This window comes from Anolis sagrei, chromosome 1 (genome assembly GCF_037176765.1).
Source record: "Anolis sagrei isolate rAnoSag1 chromosome 1, rAnoSag1.mat, whole genome shotgun sequence".
In the NCBI taxonomy this organism is placed as follows: Eukaryota; Metazoa; Chordata; class Lepidosauria; order Squamata; family Dactyloidae; genus Anolis; species Anolis sagrei.
Window position 1 is genome coordinate 189,624,416 of NC_090021.1, and position 23,214 is coordinate 189,647,629.

Sequence of the window (23,214 nt, forward strand, 5' to 3'; positions counted from 1 at the left end):
GACTAATAAATATTTTTTCGTACTTGTTCAGTTAATATAATTTAAAGACAGCTATATAATAATTCTTCCATCATTTTTGCCAATTAATAGATGTTCCAGGCCCACCAAAAGACTTGAAAGTAAGTGATATAACAAGATGCAACTGTAAACTTTCATGGAAAATGCCAGACAATGATGGTGGAGACAGAATCAGAAACTATATTATTGAAAAAAGAACCGTTGAAGGGAAAGCCTGGACGAAAGTTAATGCAAATTGTGCTGGCACATCATTAGTTATTCCTGATCTCATAGCTGGGCAACAGTATTTCTTCCGTGTACGCGCAGAAAATCGTTTCGGTATTGGACCCCCAGCAGATACCATTCAAAGGACCACAGCAAGAGATCCAATCCGTGAGTTAAATCAAAGTGGAACTATTGCTTTTACTAAATATGCTAGAATTTAGAAGCACACTTATTCCCCTTTGTTTGTTTTTAAAGATCCTCCTGACCCACCGACCAAACTCAAGATTGGCCTTGTAACTAAGAACACAGTGAGCCTGACATGGAAACCTCCAAAGAATGATGGTGGGGCTCCTGTGACACATTATAATATTGAGTGCCTCCGCTGGGATCGTACAGGCGAAGGAAAAGAAGCCTGGAAACAGTGCAATAGACGTGATGTAGAAGAAACAAAGTTTACAGTGGAAGACCTTAAAGAAGGCGATGAATATGAATTCAGAGTGAAAGCAGTAAACGAAGCTGGCCCAAGCAGACCGTCAGCTACTGTTGGACCAATTGTTGTAAAAGACCAGACGTGTAAGTGCAGAAAAGTCATTTCACTTTTAAATATATTTGAATACATTTTGAGAACCTTGCTGTTTGTATTGACAATATTTTCCTTTGTTTTTGTTTGCAGGTCCTCCAGCTATTGAACTGAAAGAGTTTATGGAAGTAGAAGAAGGAACAGATATTAAAATAATAGCCAAAATAAAGGGTGTGCCATTCCCTACTCTTACTTGGGTTAAAGCTCCACCAAAGAAGCCTGAGGACAAATTGCCGGTGCTGTACGATCAACATGTCAATAAGATTGTAGCTGAAGACTCTTGTACTTTACTGATACAACAGTCTCGCAGAAAGGATACAGGCCTCTACACTATAACTGCAGTGAATAATTTTGGAACAGATTCAAAGGAGATGAGGCTAAACGTTTTGGGTAAATATTAGCAGCTTTTGGCTTTGGCAACCTACCTTACAATTTGTTATGTGACACCAACTAATGTTTTATAAAATGCATTTTTCAGGTCGCCCAGGACCACCAGAAGGACCCATTAAATTTGAATCAATTTCAGGAGATCATATGACATTGTCTTGGCTTCCTCCAAAAGATGATGGTGGCTCTAAAATCACTAACTATGTTATTGAAAAACGGGAAGCAAACAGAAGGACCTGGGTCCCCGTTACCAATGAACCCAAGGAGTGCCTGTTCACAGTACCCAAACTGCTAGAAGGCCATGAATACATCTTCCGCATAATGGCACAGAACAAATACGGCGTTGGGGAACCTCTTGATAGTGAACCTGAAATAGCAAGAAATCTTTTCAGTAAGCATATAATTGTCTAAAATATCACCGGCTCAGGCAATGAAAAATGTAGGGAATGATATTAATTATGATTATAGCTATAAATTATAAATTATTGGGTTCAAATATCTACAAGATATCAATAGATATTCATAAATAGATCTTCTGTAGTCAATTCTTATTCACATTTATCTTAAAATAAGTGATTTTAGATAACGTAGGAAGATACTGATTGTATCTGCTTTGTATACCATTTTGGGTGGCAGTTAATATACTATTCAATTCAGTGACAATGAAGAAGGAAGCAAGGAAGACAAAGGTGTACAGGAGTGACAGAACAATATTTTTCTTCTGTAGCTTCAGTGTAATACAACATTCAAAGGAAATGATCAGTTTGGGCTGCCTATTAAAGCTGTAATGCAAGACTAGGAGAACAACAGGTCTAAAAGAAAACTACAACATAGTATGCCATACATAAATAAGCAACATTAAATAAAGCTTTTGGTGTTTTGCCTAATATTTCTGTCAATATTCTTTCCTAGCTGTTCCTGGAATTTGTGATAAACCAACCGTTAGCAGCGTCACACATGACTCCATGACTGTCAACTGGGAGGAACCAGAATACGATGGAGGTTCTCCTGTGACGGGTTATTGGCTGGAGCGCAAAGAGACCACTGCAAAGAGATGGACAAGGGTTAACCGTGATCCAATTAGACCTATGACACTGGGAGTTTCCCACAAAGTAACTGGCCTCATTGAAGGCTCAGATTATCAGTTCCGTGTGTATGCTATTAATGCTGCCGGTGTGGGTGGTCCAAGCTTGCCATCTGATCCAACAATAGCAAGAGATCCTATTGGTAAATATTTGGATTTATTTACTTTTTGGGTGTTCATAATATTCAAAAGGCAGTACAAAAATGTTCTATTTAAACAGAAATTCTAATAACAATACCTGATATTTTTCAGCACCACCTGGTCCTCCAATTCCAAAAGTTACTGACTGGACAAAATCATCCGTTGACCTTGAATGGGTTCCACCACTAAAAGATGGTGGCTCTAAAGTCACTGGTTATTTAGTTGAATTTAAAGAAGAAGGGAAAGAAGAATGGGAAAAGGTTGGTAAATCTGTGCCTATCTATCTATCTATCTATCTATCTATCTATCTATCTATCTATGTCCCATAGGCAGTGGCAGTGAATATGGAAGTCCCCCAGGGAAGCTCAGAGGGTGCCCTGGGTAGGCAAGTTTAGACCAGTCTAGGGAACTGATAGATAGATAGATTTGTTTATTGATTAGTTCTCTGACCATATCAACAATAAAAGACAAATGACAGATATACGAAGACACAATAAACACAAATCCCTATCCCAACACTCCTGTAATAGTTAGTTAAAATACATTTATGCACTTAAAACTTGATTAAATAATGCATTTGGGGACAGGTGCCTATTTGCACTGCTTGGTAGCAGGGGAATCTGGGCCATGGAGCAGCTTACTCCCATGAGCACTTCCCCTTGTCATCTGATGGGTTTCCGACAGTGGGCCGGATATTTTAGTGCATTGATCAACAGGCAGGTTGGTACATGCCTGGATCCAGATTCATGCATTTTGGGCCAATGTCATTTACAGCTGTAACCAGTGAAGTTGTGGCCTTTACTGTTCAAAATTGATAACTTTGTATCATATTCCTTTTGGAGCAGTGTCACCCTCTCCACGCAAATTCTGATAGGCAGCCTGATGAGGTACCAAGACAAAGTTAACATGGAAAAAAGAGAAATGGAGAAAAGGAAAAATAGCATTGTATTCCATATTTCCCCAGCTGAATAAATTTTCTTGTTTCACAACTCCACAGTGTCTCACTGTACTAGGCAATTATGTTGGAATAAAAACTGTTCTGTTGTTTAATTTGTCTATTTTAGAGCATTGCTCATGAATTCATGGGTGTATATATACACACACACATATACACATATATATTAGAAGACTCACTATTTCTTTGCACTTTCAGGCAAAAGATAAAGAAATAAGAGGAACCAAGTTCGTTCTCGCAGGATTAAAAGAAGGTGGATTCTATAGATTTAGAGTCAGAGCCATAAATGCTGCTGGTATTGGAGAGCCTGGAGAAGTTACTGAAGTCATTGAAATAAAGGACAGAATAGGTATTTTGCTATCATAAATTCTCTTTTATTTCTTGGTTGGTTAAAAGAACAAAGTTAAATTAGAAAAACAGAATCCAACCTATAAAATGCACTGTTTCTTTCTACAGTTGCTCCTGATCTTCACCTGGATGCTCATGTGAAAGACAGAATTGTGGTTCATGCTGGTGGGGTGATCCGTATTATAGCTTATATCTCAGGAAAGCCACCTCCAGCAATTTCCTGGACCAAGGATGAAAGAAGTCTTCCAGAAGAAGCTAAAATTGAAGAAACCGTTATAAGTTCTTCCATGGTCATAAAGAACTGCAAGAGAAGTCACCAGGGTGTCTACACTCTCCTTGCTAAAAATGCAGGTGGAGAAAGAAAGAAGGCTATCATCGTTGATGTGCTTGGTAAGCAGTAAAAGTTGAGGATTTTCGATATATTTTATTTACGTCTGGAGTAGGCCAATGTAAATTTTCATCTTGAATGCTGCATTTGAATGTTATTTCTTTTCACAGATGTACCTGGTCCAGTTGGTATTCCATTCCTTACTGAAAACCTGACCAGTGACTCTTGCAAGCTTACCTGGTTTTCTCCTGAAGATGATGGTGGCTCGGCTATCACCAACTACATAATTGAAAAGCGTGAAGCAGATCACAGGGCTTGGACACCAGTAACATACACTGTCACCAGACAGAATGCTACGGTTCAAGGCCTGATTGAGGGCAAAGCATATTTCTTCCGGATTGCTGCTGAGAACATCATTGGCATGGGACCATTTGTGGAGACAACCCAGGAGCTTTTGATCAGAGATCCAATAAGTATGCTTTTGTTGTTGTTTACTTTATCATTAATAATTAAGGCAAAACATGCCTAGTCTTACTTGAGACAACGATGATGCAAAATGTCTTTATTATGCTATATTTGTGTTTCCAGCTGTGCCTGAGAGGCCCGAGGATCTTGAAGTAAAAGCCGTAACAAAGGATTCCGTGGCACTGGCCTGGAACCCACCAAAGTACAATGGAGGATCTGACATCACTATGTATGTTTTGGAAAGTCGTCTTATTGGGAAAGAGAAATTCTCAAGAGTTACAAAAGAAAAAATGCTTGACAGGAAATACACGATAGAAGGACTCAAAGAAGGTGACACATATGAATACCGTGTCAGTGCTTGTAACATTGTGGGTCAAGGCAAGCCTTCATTCTGTACAAAGCCCATTACGTGCAAAGATGAAATCGGTATGTTTCAGTTTTGGAATAACAAAGACACTGAAGTAATTTTGTTCTCTGGTTTTTTATTGCTATGACTGACTTCTTTTTTCCCAATTTTCCAATCATCCTTTTAGCTCCTCCACAACTTGAACTTGATATCAGGGAGAAGCTCACTGTCCGCGTAGGAGAAGCTTTCAGTCTAACTGGCCGTTACTCAGGCAAACCAGCACCAAAGATTACTTGGCTTAAAGATGACATTACAGTGAAAGAAGACAAACGGACAAAGATCCAGACAACACCAACAACTATTTGTCTAGGGATATTAAAATCTACTCGTGAAGATTCAGGCAAATACTGTGTTGTTGTAGAAAACAGTTCAGGATCAAGAAAAGGCCTCTGTCAAGTGACTGTAGTTGGTAAGTAATGTTTCAGTATGATAGTATATTAGTAATATTGAATAAGAGCCCCAGTGACGCAGTGGGTAAAACCGCAGAGCTGCTGAACTTGCTGATCAAAAGGTCGCAGGTTCGAATCCAGGGAGCGGTATGAGCTCCCGCTGTTAGTCCCAGCTTCTGCCAACCAAGCAGTTCGAAAACATGCAAATGTGAATAGATGAATAGGTAATGCTCCAATGGGAAGGGAACAGCGCTCCATGCAGTCACGACAGCCACATGACCTTGAAGGCTCTTTAGCTTAGAAATAGAAATGACCACCAACCCCCAGAGTCAGACACGACTGGATTTAATGTCAGGGGAAAACCTTTACCTTTAAGGGACAATACCTCATAAATAAGTTATTATTAACATTATAATATTAAGTCTGTAAACTGCCTTGAGTTCCCTGCAGGGTGAGAAAGGTGGGGTATAAATGAAGTAAATAAATAAATAAAGACCCAATGGGTCCTGTAGGGATCTGTGTACAGGGGGAGGGGGGGATTACATAGGATTCATCTACACTATAGAACTGATGCAGTTTGAAACTGCCATGGTTCAATGCTATGGAAATATGGGAATGATAGTTTTAACCTTCTCTGCCAAAAAGAGTTGATTCATCACCAAGCTAGAACTCATCCAAAACTGTCAGGCAAAGCTAATGGGTTAGTTCCAGGATGGCTTGTGGGGGGGGGGGGGGGGTTGCAGTGAGTAAGAATGAGTAGGGATCATGAGTAGGAATGAGTAAGGAATTAATGCAGTTTGTCACCATTTAAACTACCCTGGCTAGATGCTATGGAATCATAGGAGTTGCAGCCTTTTCTATTCATCAAACTACAACTCCCAAATATATGAAGTTGGGATGTAAGCATTTACTATGCCCCATCTGAGCCATCTAACAGCAAGTTATTCTATATGTGTAGCTCCCAAATTATGAACACTGTTGAATATACTTTCATGACAACAACACAACTACTCTATATTTGTGAAACAATAAATCATGATAATTTCATGAAAGAAAAAAATGACGATACATTCCCTTTGCTAAGAATAGGCAAAGTGGAATTTTTGGTAAGGACAATTTGTGCAGTGTTATCAACTTCAGTCTGTATTGTGCATCACAACCACTATGCTGTATGTAATGGTCTGAATCTGCTGTGTTTGCTAGGACTCTTAATCTGTTAATGATTATTTTCAAAAACAGCATAAATCTTTGTTTTATTTTTAAACAGACCGTCCTAAACCTCCAGTTGGTCCAGTTATCTTTGATGAAGTCCATAAAGATCATTTTGTTATCACCTGGAAACCTCCCTTGGATGATGGTGGCAGTCCAATTACAAATTACATTATTGAGAAGAGAGATGTAAACAGAGACGTCTGGATGCCGGTCACATCAGCCAGTGTTAAAACAACCTGCAAAGTCCCTAAATTACTTGAGGGAAGAGAATATGTTGTTAGAATTTATGCTGAAAATATGTACGGCATGAGTGATCCTCTAGAATCCGATGAAATGAAGGCCAAGGATCGTTTCAGTATGTTGTTTATTCACCCATTCATTTCAATTATCCGTCTGCCATATTTCTACTTTTCTTGTATTTCATATACCCATTTTAAAATGAAACTAATATGAATCTTCAAACTGCTATTTCTTAAGGTGTTCCTGATGCACCAGATGCACCAATCATTAAGGCTGTGACTAAAGATTCTGCATTAGTTACCTGGAACAGACCACGTGATGGAGGAAAACCAATAACCAATTATATACTTGAGAAGAAGGAGACAATGTCTAATAGATGGGGAAGAGTCACCAGAGACCCTATTTACCCAGATACACAATTCAGGGTAACAGATCTTCTTGAAGGCTGTGAATATGAATTCCGAGTTGCAGCAGAAAATGAAATTGGTGTCGGGGATCCAAGCCCACCATCAAAACCAGTCTTTGCTAAAGATCCCATTGGTACATATTGCTCAATATTTAATCCTATGCCATTATATTCATAATGTTTTCTTAGAGCAATTGTTATCATTTCCAGATTTGTTATACATATTTAACTTTCTTTAACAGCGAAACCAAGCCCACCAATAAATCCTGAAGCAGTGGATAAAACCAAAAACTCAGTTCATTTGTCCTGGCAACCACCACGTCATGATGGAGGAGGCAAAATTATAGGCTATATTATTGAATACCAAAAGGTTGGAGATGAGGAATGGAAAAAAGCCAATCATACAGCTGATTCCTGCCCTAATACAAATTTCAATGTCATTGGCCTCACTGAAGGAACCCAATATAAATTCAGAGTCATGGCAGTCAATGCAGCAGGAGAATCAGAGGCAGCTTATGTCCGCGATCCAGTGGAAGCGAAGGACAGACTTGGTAAGCAGTTATTGATATTATTATTATTATTATTATTATTATTATTATTCCTCGCTTTATCTCTCCTGAAGGAGACTCAAAGCAGCTTAACATGTAAGCATTAGTATACAATTTAAAATATACAAACCTGTAAGCACTAAAATGGAATTAAACATACAGTCTTAAAAAATTCACAGTTAAAATCCACTAAAAACATATGCAAAGTTTTCTTTGTCCTTTAAGAACATGCTTTCTGAAAATGCAATTTGACTTTCTAGAGCCTCCTGATTTAATCCTGGATGCTAATATGGCACGGGAACAACATGTTAAAGTCGGAGATACACTGAGACTCAGTGCAGTCATTAAAGGAATCCCATTCCCAAAAGTGACTTGGAAGAAGGAAGATAAGGCCGTTTCCAACAAAGCAGACATTGAAGTTACAAAGGTTGGCAGTAAGCTGGAAATTCGTAATGCTGCCCATGAAGATGGAGGAACTTACTCCCTAACTGTGGAGAATCCAGCTGGATCAAAGACTGTCTCCGTCAAAGTTCTTGTGCTAGGTAATTAGTTTTATTGTTTTAACAATTTTATTTAGAAACAAAACATGCCAAGTGTAGATGATAGAAATACATTTATCTATAGCACTAAAGCAGGAAGACACATGTATATTCTATAGATATACAATAATATAAGAATAAAACAAAACTTTAAAATTCAAAAATATATAAAAAAACCCAGGAATACATAAAGTATATTTCAATCGGCACAGAAAGCATTTCTAGTGCCATGGCTATAAAACCTTGCTAAAATTTGGCATTGATGAGAGATTAAAAACAATTCAAAAGAGATAGGTTTTTTAAGCTTTTTTAAATGATGAAGGAAGTAGTTGTGGAATTATGGGGATGGAGTTCCATAAAAGCCCAGATTTATTAAGAACATCCGGTCCCTTGTGTCTATCAATCTATTTATTTTACATAAATGTATTTTCAATCTGAGTAATTTTGCTCCTCACCTTGGGGCAAAAAAAGTTTTGTAAATATCTTAGAACTATTTCAGAATATTTGAAGAGGAAAAAATAACAGTTGTAAAAAAATTTGTTAGTGTAAACAACTACATGTGGACTGGACATACCTCCATTGCAGCATTTTTCTGCACATGCATAATAGCAGCACATGAAAATGCACATGGACATATGCTTGAGTTGCACAGTGGACAGATTACAATGCACAATGGCCACGGCAGTGGCACAGGGCAGGGGGAAAAATGACAAGACACAGGCTGCAAGATGAACAAAATGAAATGCGTAATAGGGCACAGTCAAAAGGAGTAATGCAAGACAGGCAGAGACAGCGAACTCTATAACCCACCCCAGAACCCCATACACCATAATGCATTGGGCTGGTTATGATCATTGAAGGCAGTGACATTGTGAGTTGTAAAATGCTTTCAGCATAGGGCCCTGAATATGCAATTTTGCTAGTTGGATTACAGTGTTCTGCCACAGTCTCCTGAATGTCATGTCCTCTCATTCACTTCCACAATTACCTGCACAATGGCAAGCTCTTCATGCCACATGCACAGCCTACTCTGTGTGAATGTCACTTCCTGAATTTAAACACAACCTTATTTAGCTTGCATTTATTCATCAAATGTGTTTTACCAATTATTCCTCATTATTTTATCTTATTTTTTTCCAGACAAGCCTGGGCCTCCTAGGGACTTAGTGGTCAGTGAAGTTAGAAAAGACTCATGTTACCTGACCTGGAAGGAGCCTGAGGATGATGGTGGTTCTGTCATTACCAACTATATTGTGGAAAGGAAAGATGTCGCTTCTCCTCAGTGGTTACCAATATCCTCCTCCTCTAAGAAACGCAGTATGTTAGCAAAATACCTCATGGAAGGCACTCAGTATCTCTTCCGTGTTGCTGCTGAAAACCAGTATGGACGAAGTCCCTTCGTTGAAACCCTCAAGCCAATTAAGGCTATAGATCCACTTCGTAAGCATATTTTATTTATTTATTTATTTATTTAGGGCTTTTATATCCAGTCCTTTCTCAACCTCCACAGAGGGACTCAGGATGGCTAACAAAGTGGCACCCCATGGCGCCCACATCAAAACATAAATATGCAATTAACAGCAATGTAATAATAACAACAATATAAAACAGTGTTCTAGATGCTATTCTGTTTTTAAAAGAAGCTTTATAAACTCTAGTCTATTGTTAATCTGTAAACTATTCATTGGTATATGGACACATTTCAAGGGATAGATTCTGGGTGCATCCTTCCATTAGATTCCACTGGTTCTGCCAGAATTAGTGGTTCTTTTTCTTTTCGACATGTATCCTAACAAAAGATTACAAGGGTTGAGATGCTCTCTGGAATAGGTTTGCTGGTACAGTCGAGGATAGCAACAGGAGAGCAAGGAGGAAAAAGTCCCAGTTACACTAGTCTTAGATTCCAAAATTCTGGACTATGTGTTTAAAAATATAAGTGCTAACCCTATTTTCATCTTGTTTTAAAGATCCTCCTGGTCCTCCAAAGAACTTGCATCATATAGATGTTGACAAGACAGAAGTCTCTCTGGTTTGGAACTGGCCTGATCGTGATGGCGGTGCTGAAATAACTGGATTTTTGGTGGAATACCAAGAAGAAGGTGCACAGGACTGGACTAAATTCAAAACAGTTCCTGTACCAGAGTGTGTTGTTACTGGTCTACAGCAAGGAAAGATCTACAAATTCCGTGTGAAAGCTCAAAATATTGTGGGTCTTAGCCTGCCAGACACAACCATACCGATAGAATGCCAAGAAAAACTGGGTAAGGTCTTGATTTGTGCTACTGTAATAGTTCTAGAATTAATTTTTTAATTTAACTAATGGGGAAACTTGAGGGTAATATCTATTTATGTTTTTTTTTTTCAGTACCTCCATCTGTTGACCTGGATGTGAAATTAATAGAAGGTCTTGTTGTTAAAGCTGGCAGCACAGTAAGATTCCCTGCCATCATGAGAGGTGTACCTGTTCCAACTGCAAAATGGGTTACTGATGATACTGAAATCAAATCAGAAGGCAATTTCAAGATTGATACTGACAGTTATTCAACAGTTCTGACTATTAAAAGCTGCACAAGAAAGGACACTGGAGAATATCTACTCACAGTATCTAATATAGTTGGAAGCAAAACTGTACCTGTACATCTAACAGTTTTGGATGTTCCTGGTCCACCAACTGGCCCGATTGATATTCTAGAAGTAAATGTAGATAACATGGTCATTGCTTGGCGGCCTCCTAAAGATGATGGTGGAAGTCCTGTAATTAACTATATTGTTGAGAAACGAGAGTCAAAGAAAGAAACCTGGGGAGTTGTCAGCTCAGGACTCAATCAAACTAGACTTAAAATACCACGTCTGCACAAGGGCCTGGAATATATTTTCCGTGTTCGTGCAGAGAATAAGATAGGCATTGGTGCACCTCTTGATTCACAACCAGCAGTTGCTAAGGCTATGTTTGATCCCCCATCACCACCCGGGAAACCAACAGTTCATGATATTTCAGAAAATGCTGCAACAGTCACCTGGTCTATACCAAAATCCGATGGTGGCAGTCCAATAAGTGGATACCTACTTGAACGTCGTGAAATCTCAGGCAAATGGATACGTGTCAACAAATCCCCAGTGCTTGATCTGAAGTTCAGAGCAACAGGACTCTTTGAAGGCTGTACCTATGAATTCCGTGCTTTTGCAGAAAATAGTGTTGGCCTAAGCAAGCCATCACTAGTTTCTGATCCAATAAAAGCATCACGTCCTATAACACCACCTGGACCTCCCATTAATCCAAAGTTGAAAGATAAGACCAGAGAAACTGCTGAACTGGTATGGACAAAGCCACTCAAAGATGGTGGAAGTCCTATTTTGGGATATGTTGTAGAATGCCAGAAAAGTGGAACTACACAATGGAATAGAATCAATAAAGATGACCTAATCCGACAATGTGCCTTTACAGTACCTGGACTAATTGAAGGAAATGAATATAGATTCCGTATAAAAGCTGCTAACATTGTAGGAGAAGGAGAACCCCGAGAATTGCCAGAAACAGTTCTTGCTAAAGACATTCTTTCCCCTCCAGAACTACAACTGGATGTGGCTTGTCGTGATGTAATTACTGTCAGAGTGGGTCAAACAATAAAGATTACTGGCAAAGTGAAAGGCCGACCAGTCCCTGACATAACATGGTCTAGAGATGGCAAAATAATAACAAAAGATCAACGTGTTGATATTATTCAAGAATTCCCGCATATAGAGCTCCAAGTGAAAAAAGCTGTAAGATCAGACCATGGCAAATACCTTATTACAGCTAAAAACAGCAGTGGACATGCGCAAGCATCAGCCGTTGTTAATGTACTAGACAGGCCTGGCCCTTGCCAGCACCTGAAAGTAAGCTATGTCACTAAAGAATCCTGTGTTGTTTCTTGGGAGAATCCTGAAGATAATGGTGGCTCAGAAATTACAAATTATATAGTTGAATATCGTCAGCCAAGCCAAAGAGGCTGGTCAATAGTGTCTTCAGATCTTACTAAACGGTTGGTGAAAGCACATCTTATAGAAAATCATGAATATTTCTTCCGTGTTTGTGCAGAAAACAAAGTAGGTCCAGGCCCAGTTGTTGAGACTAAAACTCCAATCCTTGCCATTAATCCTGTTGATAGGCCAGGTGAGCCTGAAAACCTTCACATTGCAGAAACAGGGAAGACATTTGTGTATCTGAAATGGAGGAGGCCAGATTATGATGGTGGCAGCCCAAACTTAACATACCATGTTGAGAGAAAATTGAAGGATTCAGATGAATGGGAAAGAGTGCACAAAGGTAGCATCAAGGAAACACACTACATGGTTGACAAATGTGTTGAAAATAAAATTTATCAATTTAGAGTTCAGACCAAGAATGAAGGTGGTGAAAGTGATTGGGTGAAGACAAGTGAAGTTGTTGTTAAAGAAGAAGTACAGAAACCAGTACTTGATCTGAAATTAACCGGAGTACTTATTGTCAAAGCTGGTGAACCAATTAAAATTGAAGCAGGACTTAGAGGTAAACCACAACCAGAAGTATCTTGGACAAAAGATTCTGCAGATCTATCCAAATCTCCAAGGGTCAAAATTGAAACAACATCAGACATGTCTAAGATCCTGCTATCAAAAGCAAGGCGTACTGATGGTGGCAAATACACGATTACTGCCACAAATCCTGCTGGTAGTTTTGTAGCTTATGCTACTGTCAATGTTTTGGACAAACCAGGACCTGTACAAAATTTGAAAGTCTCTGATGTTTCAAGTGACAGATGTACTGTCAAGTGGGACCCACCTGAGGATGATGGAGGTTGTGAAATACAGAACTATATTTTGGAGAAATGTGAAAGTAAACGTATGGTTTGGACTACCTATTCTTCCTCAGTGCTAATGACCTATGCACATGTAACACATCTCATTGAAGGCAATGAATATATTTTCAGGGTTCGTGCAGAGAATAAAATGGGAAGTGGTCCACCAACAGAAACTAAACCAATTATAGCCAAAACCAAGTATAATAGACCTGGGCGTCCCGATCCTCCAGAAATTACGAAGGTCAGCAAAGAGGAAATGACTGTGGTTTGGAATCCACCAGAATATGATGGTGGGAAATCAATTACAGGATATATATTAGAGAGGAAAGAGAAAAGATCATTGAGGTGGGTTCCCGTTACCAAATCTGCAATCCCCGAAAGACGCAAAAAGGTTCAAAATCTTATTCCAGGACATGAATATCAATTCCGTGTCAAGGCAGAGAATGAAATTGGAATTGGAGAACCAAGTTTCCCATCAAGACCAGCAATAGCAAAGGACCCAATAGGTACTGACCTTTCAAATTTAATTGTATTAGTATTGTAATTTTAAAGCTCGCTAGAATACTTACTCCTCTACTTTATGTCATTTTACAGAACCACCTGGTCCTCCTACTAATCTTAAAGTTGTTGATAGTACAAAGACTTCACTTACTCTTGGATGGGGAAAGCCAGTCTATGATGGTGGTGCTCCAATTATTGGATACGTGGTGGAAATGAGGCCAAAAACAGAAAAAGCAGGTCCTGATGAAGGATGGAAAAGATGCAATGTCGCTGCACAAGTTATTCATACAGAATTTACTGTGACAAGCCTGGATGAGAAAGAATTATATGAATTCCGGGTTTCAGCACAAAATCAGGTTGGCATTGGCCGGCCGGCTGAATTGAAGGAAGCTGTTTCTCCCAAAGAAATACTTGGTAATTTTGCTAACTAACCATTGAATTATTATGTATTTGTAATCTTTACAATACTTTCAAAGTCTAACCTTCTGTTATTTTTTTCAGAACCTCCTGAGATTGAATTGGATGCAAGCCTGAGAAAGTTAGTTACAGTTAGAGCAGGATGTCCCATAAGACTTTTTGCCATTGTGAGAGGACGACCAGCACCTAAAGTCACCTGGAAGAGAGTAGGAATTGATAATGTGATCAGAAAGGGCCAGGTTGACCTGGTTGACACAATGGCCTTCTGTGTAATTCCTGATTCTACACGAGATGACTCAGGCAAATACTCTTTGACACTTGTTAATCCTGCTGGAGAAAAGGCTGTCTTCGTGAATGTCCGTGTTCTCGGTAAGCAACAGCAGTAATATTATCCTCTGTCCTGTTTTGTAATTTCATTTTGTCTTTGTGAGAATTTGCTCTTTTTTTGAACTGTGGTTTAATTTCATCTCTTAATGTTTTACTAGATACTCCTGGACCAGTAGCAGAATTTAAAGTTTCAGATGTATCAAAAATGGCATGTCAACTTTCATGGACACCACCTGAAAATGATGGTGGTAGTCCTGTTACACATTACATTTTGGAAAAACGTGAGGCTGATAGGAAGACTTGGGCAACACTTATTGCCGATGTGAAGAAGACTAGTTTCAAAGTTGCTAATCTTATGCCTGGTTCAGAGTATTTCTTCAGAGTGACTGCTGTCAATGAATATGGTCCTGGTGTCCCAAGAGACACACCAAAACCCATCCTGGCCACAGATCCACTAAGTAAGTACCAAGTTGTGTCGATTCTTTATTAATTTATCTAACAGATTCCAATTTGTATGGCTGTTCAGGTAGCCCAAATCAACTGTTGAAACGTTGGTTTGAATGTTGATCTATGTCCTGGTATATCTAATATACAATGCATTATGAGACAATAAAATCTCTTTAGCTTGTCCAATAGCCTGTCATTGATCCATGTACATCTGGTTTAGTGTCAAATCTTCAGCCCAAATGTTGCAAACAGCATAAACCACGTCCATATGTGCTGAAACATCAGAGGTACCGCATGTAATTTAATGCTTGATTTCTCTAGCAACAACTGACATGTATGAATGAGCCATCCTAAATCAAATACCACAGTACAAGCAAAAACATTAGTATATACCACAATGTATAAATTAAGAGTTAATAATTGATGTAAGTAATGAGGAGGCGCAGTGGGTTAAACCACTGAGCTGCTGAACTTGCTGACCAAAAGGTAGGCGGTTCGAATCCAGGGAGCGGGATGAGCTCCCGCTGTTAGCCCCAGCTTCTGCCAACCTAGTATTTTGAAGACATGCAAATGTGAGTAGCTCAGTAGGTACTGCTCCGGTGGGAAGGTAACAGCACTCCAGCAGTCATGCCAGCCACATGACCTAGGAGGTGTCTACGGACAACGCAGGCTTAATGTCAAGAGGAAACCTTTACCTTTTCCTTTTACACAAATTTACTTATTGGGGTTGCATTACTACACTCACGTATTTGGGACCAACTACCAATGGATCCAATAGTATTTGCTTCTGAGCAGATATGCATAAGATTTTACTGTCTATGGTAGCAAATCTGGAAATGTGAATGATACAGAATCTTACACAAAAATCAAAAGAATGCAGTAGGATTTACATTTTGTAAAACCATTTAATTTTTATATATTTTGCATATAGTTTGCTTTGATGTATTGAACCAACAAGAGTCATAATCAAAGTATTTTGATTCAGTAGACTTTTATTTATTCTTTGTACTTTGTGGTGTCTATTTAGTTTTTTAAAAAGTGAGTGTAGAATAAGTAGGCCAGAAGTAATAGCATTTAAGAATCACTGTTCTTATAACTTGTTGATTCAAAATAACATTTAAGTCAAGAAACTGTTAGCGGTAGTTGCTTAAGGAACACACGAAAAATCACAGGATGATCTCAAGATTTTAGAAATAATTTCATCTAAGCAGTTGGATGTGTAAAAGTTAATATGCTTGCCTGTTTTTTTTCTAAAGGTGAACCTGACCCTCCAAGGAAAGTTGAAGTGACTGAAATTACCAAGCACAGTGCCACTTTAGGCTGGCTGCCACCACTGCGGGATGGTGGGTCTAAAATCGATGGGTACATTATTTCATATCAGGAAGAGGGTCATTCTGAGGATCACTGGACACAGTATTCTATTGTAAAAGATCTTAGCATTGTTGTTGCTGGCCTAAAGGAAGGAAAGAAATACAAATTCAGAGTTGCTGCTAGGAATGCTGTTGGAGTAAGTTTACCAAGAGAAACTGAAGGCATTTTTGAAATTAAAGAACAACTGAGTAAGTAATTATTTTTTATAATTTAAAATGTAAAGAAATGAAATTCCGGAAGCACCTTCTTTATTTGCATAGCTAGAATTTGATAAAGAGTTTTAGATGTCATATTAAGAACTACGTGTATTACAAGTTGTTGATGTTGTCTTTGTCAGCTTTTGAGATGATCTAAACAGAGTTTACATTGATTTGTCCAAACACAATGTTAGATTTTTTTTTTTGTGAGAACAGCATTGAATATAACCTGGAAAAATCAAATTTTAGCAATGTTTTGTTTCAATTTCATGAAGCAAAGTTTCACAGATAGGTATTTTAATGTATGTCATCATTTTAATATGCTGTAAAATTTCAACATCTGAAAAAATTAGGCAAATATACATTTATTTCAATTAAATACATTAAGCTTTAGAATATAAAATATATAGGAGAAGCCAGGAGAGGACATATTTTTGTCAGAAGGATGTCATGTTTGAAAAATATTGAAGGAAGAGCAATGGATTATTTCAGACTCAAAAACAATCACTCTATGATTCCATTTTAATGTACATGGAAACATCAGTTTTGGGATTTGGGAGGGGTACTTTGAATGCTCTGATGAACAGCTCTAGTGAGCCACCCCAACCCCCTTCGGGGAGATGGTGGTGGGGTATAAATAAAGTTTATTATTTATTATTATTAGTGCCTCCCCATACAATAAGCTCCAAGATTTCATAGGGTGCAGCCATGGCAGTTAAAGTGGAATCAAAGTGATATAGTTCTGCAGTGTAAAATGCTAATTCAGTGATAATTATGTTACTTGGAAGCAGGACAAAAATAAATTTTCTCTTTTGGGTTGTAATACCAGAGTTTTTTTCACATTACTTCTGAACCATGAAGACTGGAAGGACATTGTTTCAAGAAATCTATAACTATTGAAAAATGAAAGTTATTGATTGTACTACAGTAATAGTGATACAGGTTGAGTTTCCCCTATTGGGAACTCTGATATCCCAAATTGTCCACATGGGTGTCTGATATCTTCAAGATATCCTATGATGTACATATAAGCAGATACTAGTATTCCAAAATCGGGGGGGGGGGGGGGATCCAAAACATCTCTGGTTCCAAATATTTTGGATAAGAGATAACCAACCTGTATCAGAAAAAGATTACATGGGACAAAATAATACAAATTACATAATGCAAAAGTACAAGGCTTTTGATTTTGTATGCTCTAAACGTATGTTTCCATTGTTTGGTTTTATTTCAGTGCCCCCTAAGATCCTGATGCCAGACCATGTCAACATAAAAGCTGGGCAGAAACTCAGGATTGAAGCCCATGTTTATGGGAAACCTCACCCAACCTGCAAATGGATGAAAGGAGACCATGACGTGGCTATATCTAGCCGGTTGGCTGTGCATAAAGCAGACAGCACCTCTGTCCTCATCATTAAGGATGTAACCAGGAAAGACAGTGATTATTACAGTCTAATTGCTGAAAACAGTTCTGGAGTGGCTACTCAGAAAATCAAAGTGGTTGTCATGGGTACATTACATTTTCTTTTCCAGTCTTAACCCTTTACAACTTACCTTTAACACATTATCTACTAGCATTACAAATTCACTTTCATATCTTTCTATAGACATCCCTGGACCACCACAGCCACCATTCGAAATTTCCGATATAGATGCTGATGCCTGCAGTCTGTCATGGCACACTCCACTTGAAGATGGTGGTAGTAACATCACCAACTATGTAGTTGAGAAATGTGACGTCAGCAGGGGAGATTGGATAACAGCTGTCGCTTCTGTCACAAAGACAAATTGCAGACTTGGAAAGCTAACCCCTGGACTAGAATATATGTTCCGTGTCCGTGCAGAAAATCGCTTTGGAATTTCCGAGCCACTTCCATCTGATAAGATGATTGCAAGGTTCCCCTTTGGTATGTCTGGCTCAAAACAATGACATGGTTGTTATGAGGACATTCCAAATGCTTAAAGGATGAAATATTCTCTTCTTATGGCTTTCTTTACAGATGTTCCTAGTGAACCAAAGAATGCTCGTGTTACCAAGGTGAACAAGGACTGCATTTTTGTGGCTTGGGACAGGCCAGACAGTGATGGAGGCAGTCCAATCACAGGATATCTCATTGAACGTAAAGAAAGGAACAGTTTGTTGTGGGTGAAAGCCAATGATACACTGGTGCGATCTACAGAATACCCGTGTGCCAATTTAATTGAAGGACTTGAGTACACTTTTAGGATATATGCTCTGAACAAAGCTGGTGCAAGCAAGCCTAGCAAGCCAACAGATTTTGTTACAGCAAGAACACCAGTTGGTAAGCAAAATGCTTGTATGCACGGATGACTTACAATTAATGTTATTAGTAATACAGCCTAAGTTCTATATCAGCACAATGCAATACATGTTTAAGTTATAAAGGCATTCCATCCAGGTAAATGTGCATAGGTTTACAGTCTAAACATTTGCAATTTTATTTATTTTATTTATTTATGACATTTATATGCCACCTTTCTCACCCCGAAGGGGACTCCGAGCTGCTTACAGTATATATATGTATACAATATATTATTTTATTAGCATAGTACAATCTCAGTATTAAATATTACTATATTGTACTATACCATTATATTGTAATATTATTAGTAATATTACAAGTAATATGAATATATAATTATAATATCATATTATTATTAGTATTATATTGCATTACATTATAATATAATTTTAATGTAATTTTAGACATAATCCTGACAAACAAACACTTTTTATTAAAGTTGATTTTTTCCAAAAAAGGAAATTTTGTTACTTACTTAGCCTTTACTGTTTTTGAGTGCCTTCAGGTCATTTCTACAGCAACCATAACATAGGGATTTCTTGTCAAGATTTGTTTGGAAGGGGTGGGAGGGCTTTGGGGCTGAGAGACTGTGACTTCCCCAAGGTCACCCAGTGAATTTCCATGGCCAAGCAGGGATTTGAACCATGGCCTCCAGAGTTGTAGTCCAGTACTCAAACCACTAAACCACCCATTCTCTACACCACTGAAATGAATGGCAGATGCAGCCTATATATTGTAAACCATTTGAAATTACTTGCATTAAATGCCCAACCTGGTGTACTAATCTTGACCGCCATGTTTTTAGATCCTCCTGGTAAACCTGAAGTTATTGATGTCACTAAGAGTACAGTGTCCCTTGTCTGGACAAGGCCAAAGCATGATGGTGGAAGCAAAATAATTGGATACTTTGTTGAAGCCTGTAAGTTGCCCGGAGATAAATGGCTACGATGCAATACCACTCCTCATCAAATCCCTCAAGAAGAGTATACTGCAACAGGCTTGGAGGAAGGCGCACAGTACCAATTTAGAGCAATAGCAAAAACATCTGTGAATATCAGCTGGCCTTCTGAACCTTCTGATCCAATAACAGTACAAGCAGAAAATGGTAAGAAATGCTATTAATACTAAGAAAGTATGTATTCTTCTTCTTTGCAATTCCTTAGTTTTCTTTGCCGTTTCCTACTTTTTTTTCTCTTTTACTTTTCAGTACCACCAAAAATAGAACTTGGAATAGGTATGAAATCCTTACTTACAGTAAAAGCTGGAACCAATGTTTGTCTTGAGGCTAATGTGTTTGGCAAGCCCATGCCATCTATTTCTTGGAAGAAAGATGGAGAGATTCTAAAACCCTCCGAAGGAACCAAGATAGTCACCAAAAGACACTTATGTACTGTGGACCTCTTCAGTGTAAATAGAAAGCAATCTGGAGACTATACCATTACAGCTGAAAATGCAGCTGGTTCTAAGTCAGCCACAATCAAGCTTAAAGTACTAGGTAAGTTAAAGTTTGGTATCAATTAAACTTTAAACCTGAGCTTTAGAAAACATGGCATTTACAAAAAATCATTCTGTGTTTAATGTTTCATTTTCAGACAAGCCTGGCCCCCCAGCCTCAGTTAAGATTACTAACATGTACACTGATCGGGCAATGCTTTCTTGGGAACCCCCTCTAGAAGATGGTGGATCAGATATTACTAATTATATTGTTGACAAACGGGAAACAAGTCGGCCTAACTGGGCTCAAGTTACAGCCAATGTTCCAATCACTAGCTGTAGTGTTGAGAAGCTGATTGAAGGACACGAGTACCAATTCCGCATTGCTGCTGAAAACAAATACGGAGTCGGCGACCCAATACTAACTGAATCCAAAGTGGCTAAAAATCCATATGGTAAGCATCTCATAGTAGCTTATATTATCCAATTTGTGGTGATTTATATTTTAACAGCTGTTAAATAAATTTCAAATAATTATTTAAATAGATGTACCTGGACCTTGTGAGCCACCAATAATTAGTAATATAACGAAAGACTTCATGACTGTAAGCTGGAAAGCACCTGCTAATGATGGAGGCTCTCCTATAACTGGATATACTGTTGAAAAACGTGAAACAAAGGCTGTCAACTGGACAAAAGTGAATAGAAAGCCCGTCATTGAGAGGACCATAAAGGCGACTGGACTCCAGGAAGGAGCAGAATATGAGTACAGAGTAACCGCAATGAATAAAGCTGGACTAGGCAAACCTAGTGGACCATCAAAGGCAGCCTATGCTCGGGATCCTCAGTGTAAGTTGAACACATATGAATTCTTCTTATATAAATCAGTGGGTGGATAGCTGGATCCATCCCTGATCATGCTATATGTAACTTTCTACTACTTTCCTTCCCAGATCCTCCTGGCCCACCATCGTTCCCCAAAGTGGTTGATACCACCCGCAGTTCTATCAGCCTATCTTGGTCTAAGCCAGCATATGATGGCGGAAGCCCCATTATTGGCTACCTTGTTGAAGTAAAACGAGTAGATACAGATAACTGGGTCCGGTGCAATTTGCCAAAGAATTTGCCAGATACCAATTATGTCGCAACTGGACTCACAGAAAACACAGAATACCAGTTCCGTATTTATGCTGTCAATAAGATTGGATATAGTGATCCAAGTGATGTGCCAGACAAACATCTTGCCAAAGACATTTTAAGTGAGTAATTGAAAAGATACGGGTTATTAGTCTTACTGTAGATTGCAGATGTCATGTAGTGCCTAAAGAAAATGAAAACTGCTATAAGAAGGCTGCGGGAAATGCAGCTTTGTAGGCCATGTGCAAACACTCCTATAGTTGCTCCAGTATGTCAAGGTCCCTTATGAATGCATGGATTTGATCCAGATTTAGGGATATATAATAGGCAGGCAAAGGGGGCTCCACACAGTGTTTTCACTCTAGCAGGAACTCCAACTGCTACAGTGAAAGTACAGTTCTGGTACAAAGGCTCGTGGGACTTTGGTGAATGAGATTATCTGTAGGATTAAACCACCAGAATGAATTTCCCCAACATCAAATTGATATATTTCTCACCAGTAGAAAGCATATCTTGAGTGTCTGGTCCATGAACACTTGTCTCTCAGTTGTCAGCACTGGTACCGGCTCACAATGTGCACATCTGTCCCTTGTTTCTTCCTTCCTAAAATCTTTGTCAGTATAAAACAACCCAGAGTATCAAAATATTCCTCAGGAAAATATGGCTATATTTTCTATAAAAAAAACAGCATCTTCTTCTTAACAATCATGTTCTTAGTGCAAGATGAGTTATCCTAATGGGAAATCCCTAGACCATCATCAGTATGGCCAATGATGATGGATTCTGGGAGCTAAAATCCAAAATATCTGGAAGACCACAGGATAGAAACCATTGTCCACCTAGACAATGGCACCACAGCAGGACCCACTCCCCATTTTGATAGAGCCCTAGTATGCTGAACATTGAGATTAAATGATTCTCAAGTTAGAAAACTGAGAGAAGAAATGTACGAAACCATTGTAGTTGTTGATTAGTGACATGAAGATTGGTGACTGGGAAGGAAGTATGGTTTTAAAGATGGCTTCTTTTTTATTCTTTTTTCTTTTAAAAATACTGAATTTGAATTTTATTTCCATAGTCTTACATGTTTATAGTTTTCTCGGCTTCCTTTCTATCCCTCTCCATCCTGCCTTGAAACTTGAGAATATTATCATTGGTTCTGTTAATCACTTTATCTTTCACATATCTAATCTTTAAAATGCAGTTCCACCTGAAGGAGAGCTTGATGCTGAACTGAGGAAGGTCCTCATATTACGTGCTGGAGTCACAATGAGAATTTATGTGCCAGTCAGAGGGCGTCCAGCTCCAAAGATTACTTGGTCTAAAGTGGGTGCTAACATAAGAGACAGACAAGGACTAGACATCAAATCAACAGATTTTGATACCTTCTTGCGCTGTGAAAATGTAAATAAATATGATGCTGGAAAATATGTTCTGAATCTGGAGAACAGCTGTGGACAAAAGTCATACACCATTGTGGTCAAAGTACTTGGTAAGCAAAACGTGATATCAGGTCAAAAAAATTACTAATGATGCCCTGCATGAATGACTAGAATTTATTTTCCGCATTTTGGTAAATAACTGAAAATTTTACTTTGTTTTAACACAGACACCCCTGGACCACCCATTAATCTGATTGTAAAAGAAGCATCTAAAGATTCAGCCTTTATTTCATGGGAACCTCCCATAATTGATGGTGGGAGTCCAGTGAAGAACTATGTGGTTGAAAAACGAGATGCAGAAAGAAAATCGTGGTCCACAGTTGCCACAGAATGTCCAAAGACAAGTTTTAGGATTTCTAACTTAGAAGAAGGGAAATCTTTCTTCTTCAGAGTTTTTGCTGAAAACGAATATGGCATTGGCGATCCCTGTGAAACCCGTGATGCTGTTAAAGCTTCTGGTGAGAAAATTAGCATTCTTATCCCATTGAATCCTTAAAAAGTCCTTGTATTTTTAAAAAAATTATCTTGCACCATATCAATATATTTT

The 23,214-nt window shown here is 38.5% G+C and overlaps 1 protein-coding gene across 1 annotated transcript in view; it reads left to right on the top strand.

Moving 5' to 3' along the window:
- TTN (titin) overlaps window positions 1–23,214 on the top strand; it is a 303,381-nt gene that overhangs the window by 225,607 nt on the left and 54,560 nt on the right. The window contains exons 238-269 of the mRNA XM_067471246.1: window positions 91–390; window positions 478–795; window positions 896–1,192; window positions 1,281–1,580; window positions 2,102–2,416; window positions 2,526–2,674; window positions 3,568–3,718; window positions 3,826–4,107; window positions 4,216–4,518; window positions 4,634–4,936; window positions 5,044–5,325; window positions 6,573–6,872; window positions 6,995–7,297; window positions 7,406–7,714; window positions 7,972–8,253; window positions 9,391–9,690; window positions 10,218–10,511; window positions 10,616–13,576; window positions 13,665–13,985; window positions 14,073–14,357; window positions 14,474–14,773; window positions 16,019–16,321; window positions 17,565–17,840; window positions 17,938–18,237; window positions 18,331–18,633; window positions 19,460–19,759; window positions 19,862–20,149; window positions 20,247–20,543; window positions 20,635–20,937; window positions 21,042–21,347; window positions 22,430–22,717; window positions 22,835–23,125. Of these exons, the coding sequence (XP_067327347.1) occupies window positions 91–390; window positions 478–795; window positions 896–1,192; window positions 1,281–1,580; window positions 2,102–2,416; window positions 2,526–2,674; window positions 3,568–3,718; window positions 3,826–4,107; window positions 4,216–4,518; window positions 4,634–4,936; window positions 5,044–5,325; window positions 6,573–6,872; window positions 6,995–7,297; window positions 7,406–7,714; window positions 7,972–8,253; window positions 9,391–9,690; window positions 10,218–10,511; window positions 10,616–13,576; window positions 13,665–13,985; window positions 14,073–14,357; window positions 14,474–14,773; window positions 16,019–16,321; window positions 17,565–17,840; window positions 17,938–18,237; window positions 18,331–18,633; window positions 19,460–19,759; window positions 19,862–20,149; window positions 20,247–20,543; window positions 20,635–20,937; window positions 21,042–21,347; window positions 22,430–22,717; window positions 22,835–23,125 (11,910 nt within the window). The remainder of the gene's footprint in view (window positions 1–90; window positions 391–477; window positions 796–895; window positions 1,193–1,280; window positions 1,581–2,101; window positions 2,417–2,525; window positions 2,675–3,567; window positions 3,719–3,825; window positions 4,108–4,215; window positions 4,519–4,633; window positions 4,937–5,043; window positions 5,326–6,572; window positions 6,873–6,994; window positions 7,298–7,405; window positions 7,715–7,971; window positions 8,254–9,390; window positions 9,691–10,217; window positions 10,512–10,615; window positions 13,577–13,664; window positions 13,986–14,072; window positions 14,358–14,473; window positions 14,774–16,018; window positions 16,322–17,564; window positions 17,841–17,937; window positions 18,238–18,330; window positions 18,634–19,459; window positions 19,760–19,861; window positions 20,150–20,246; window positions 20,544–20,634; window positions 20,938–21,041; window positions 21,348–22,429; window positions 22,718–22,834; window positions 23,126–23,214) is intronic.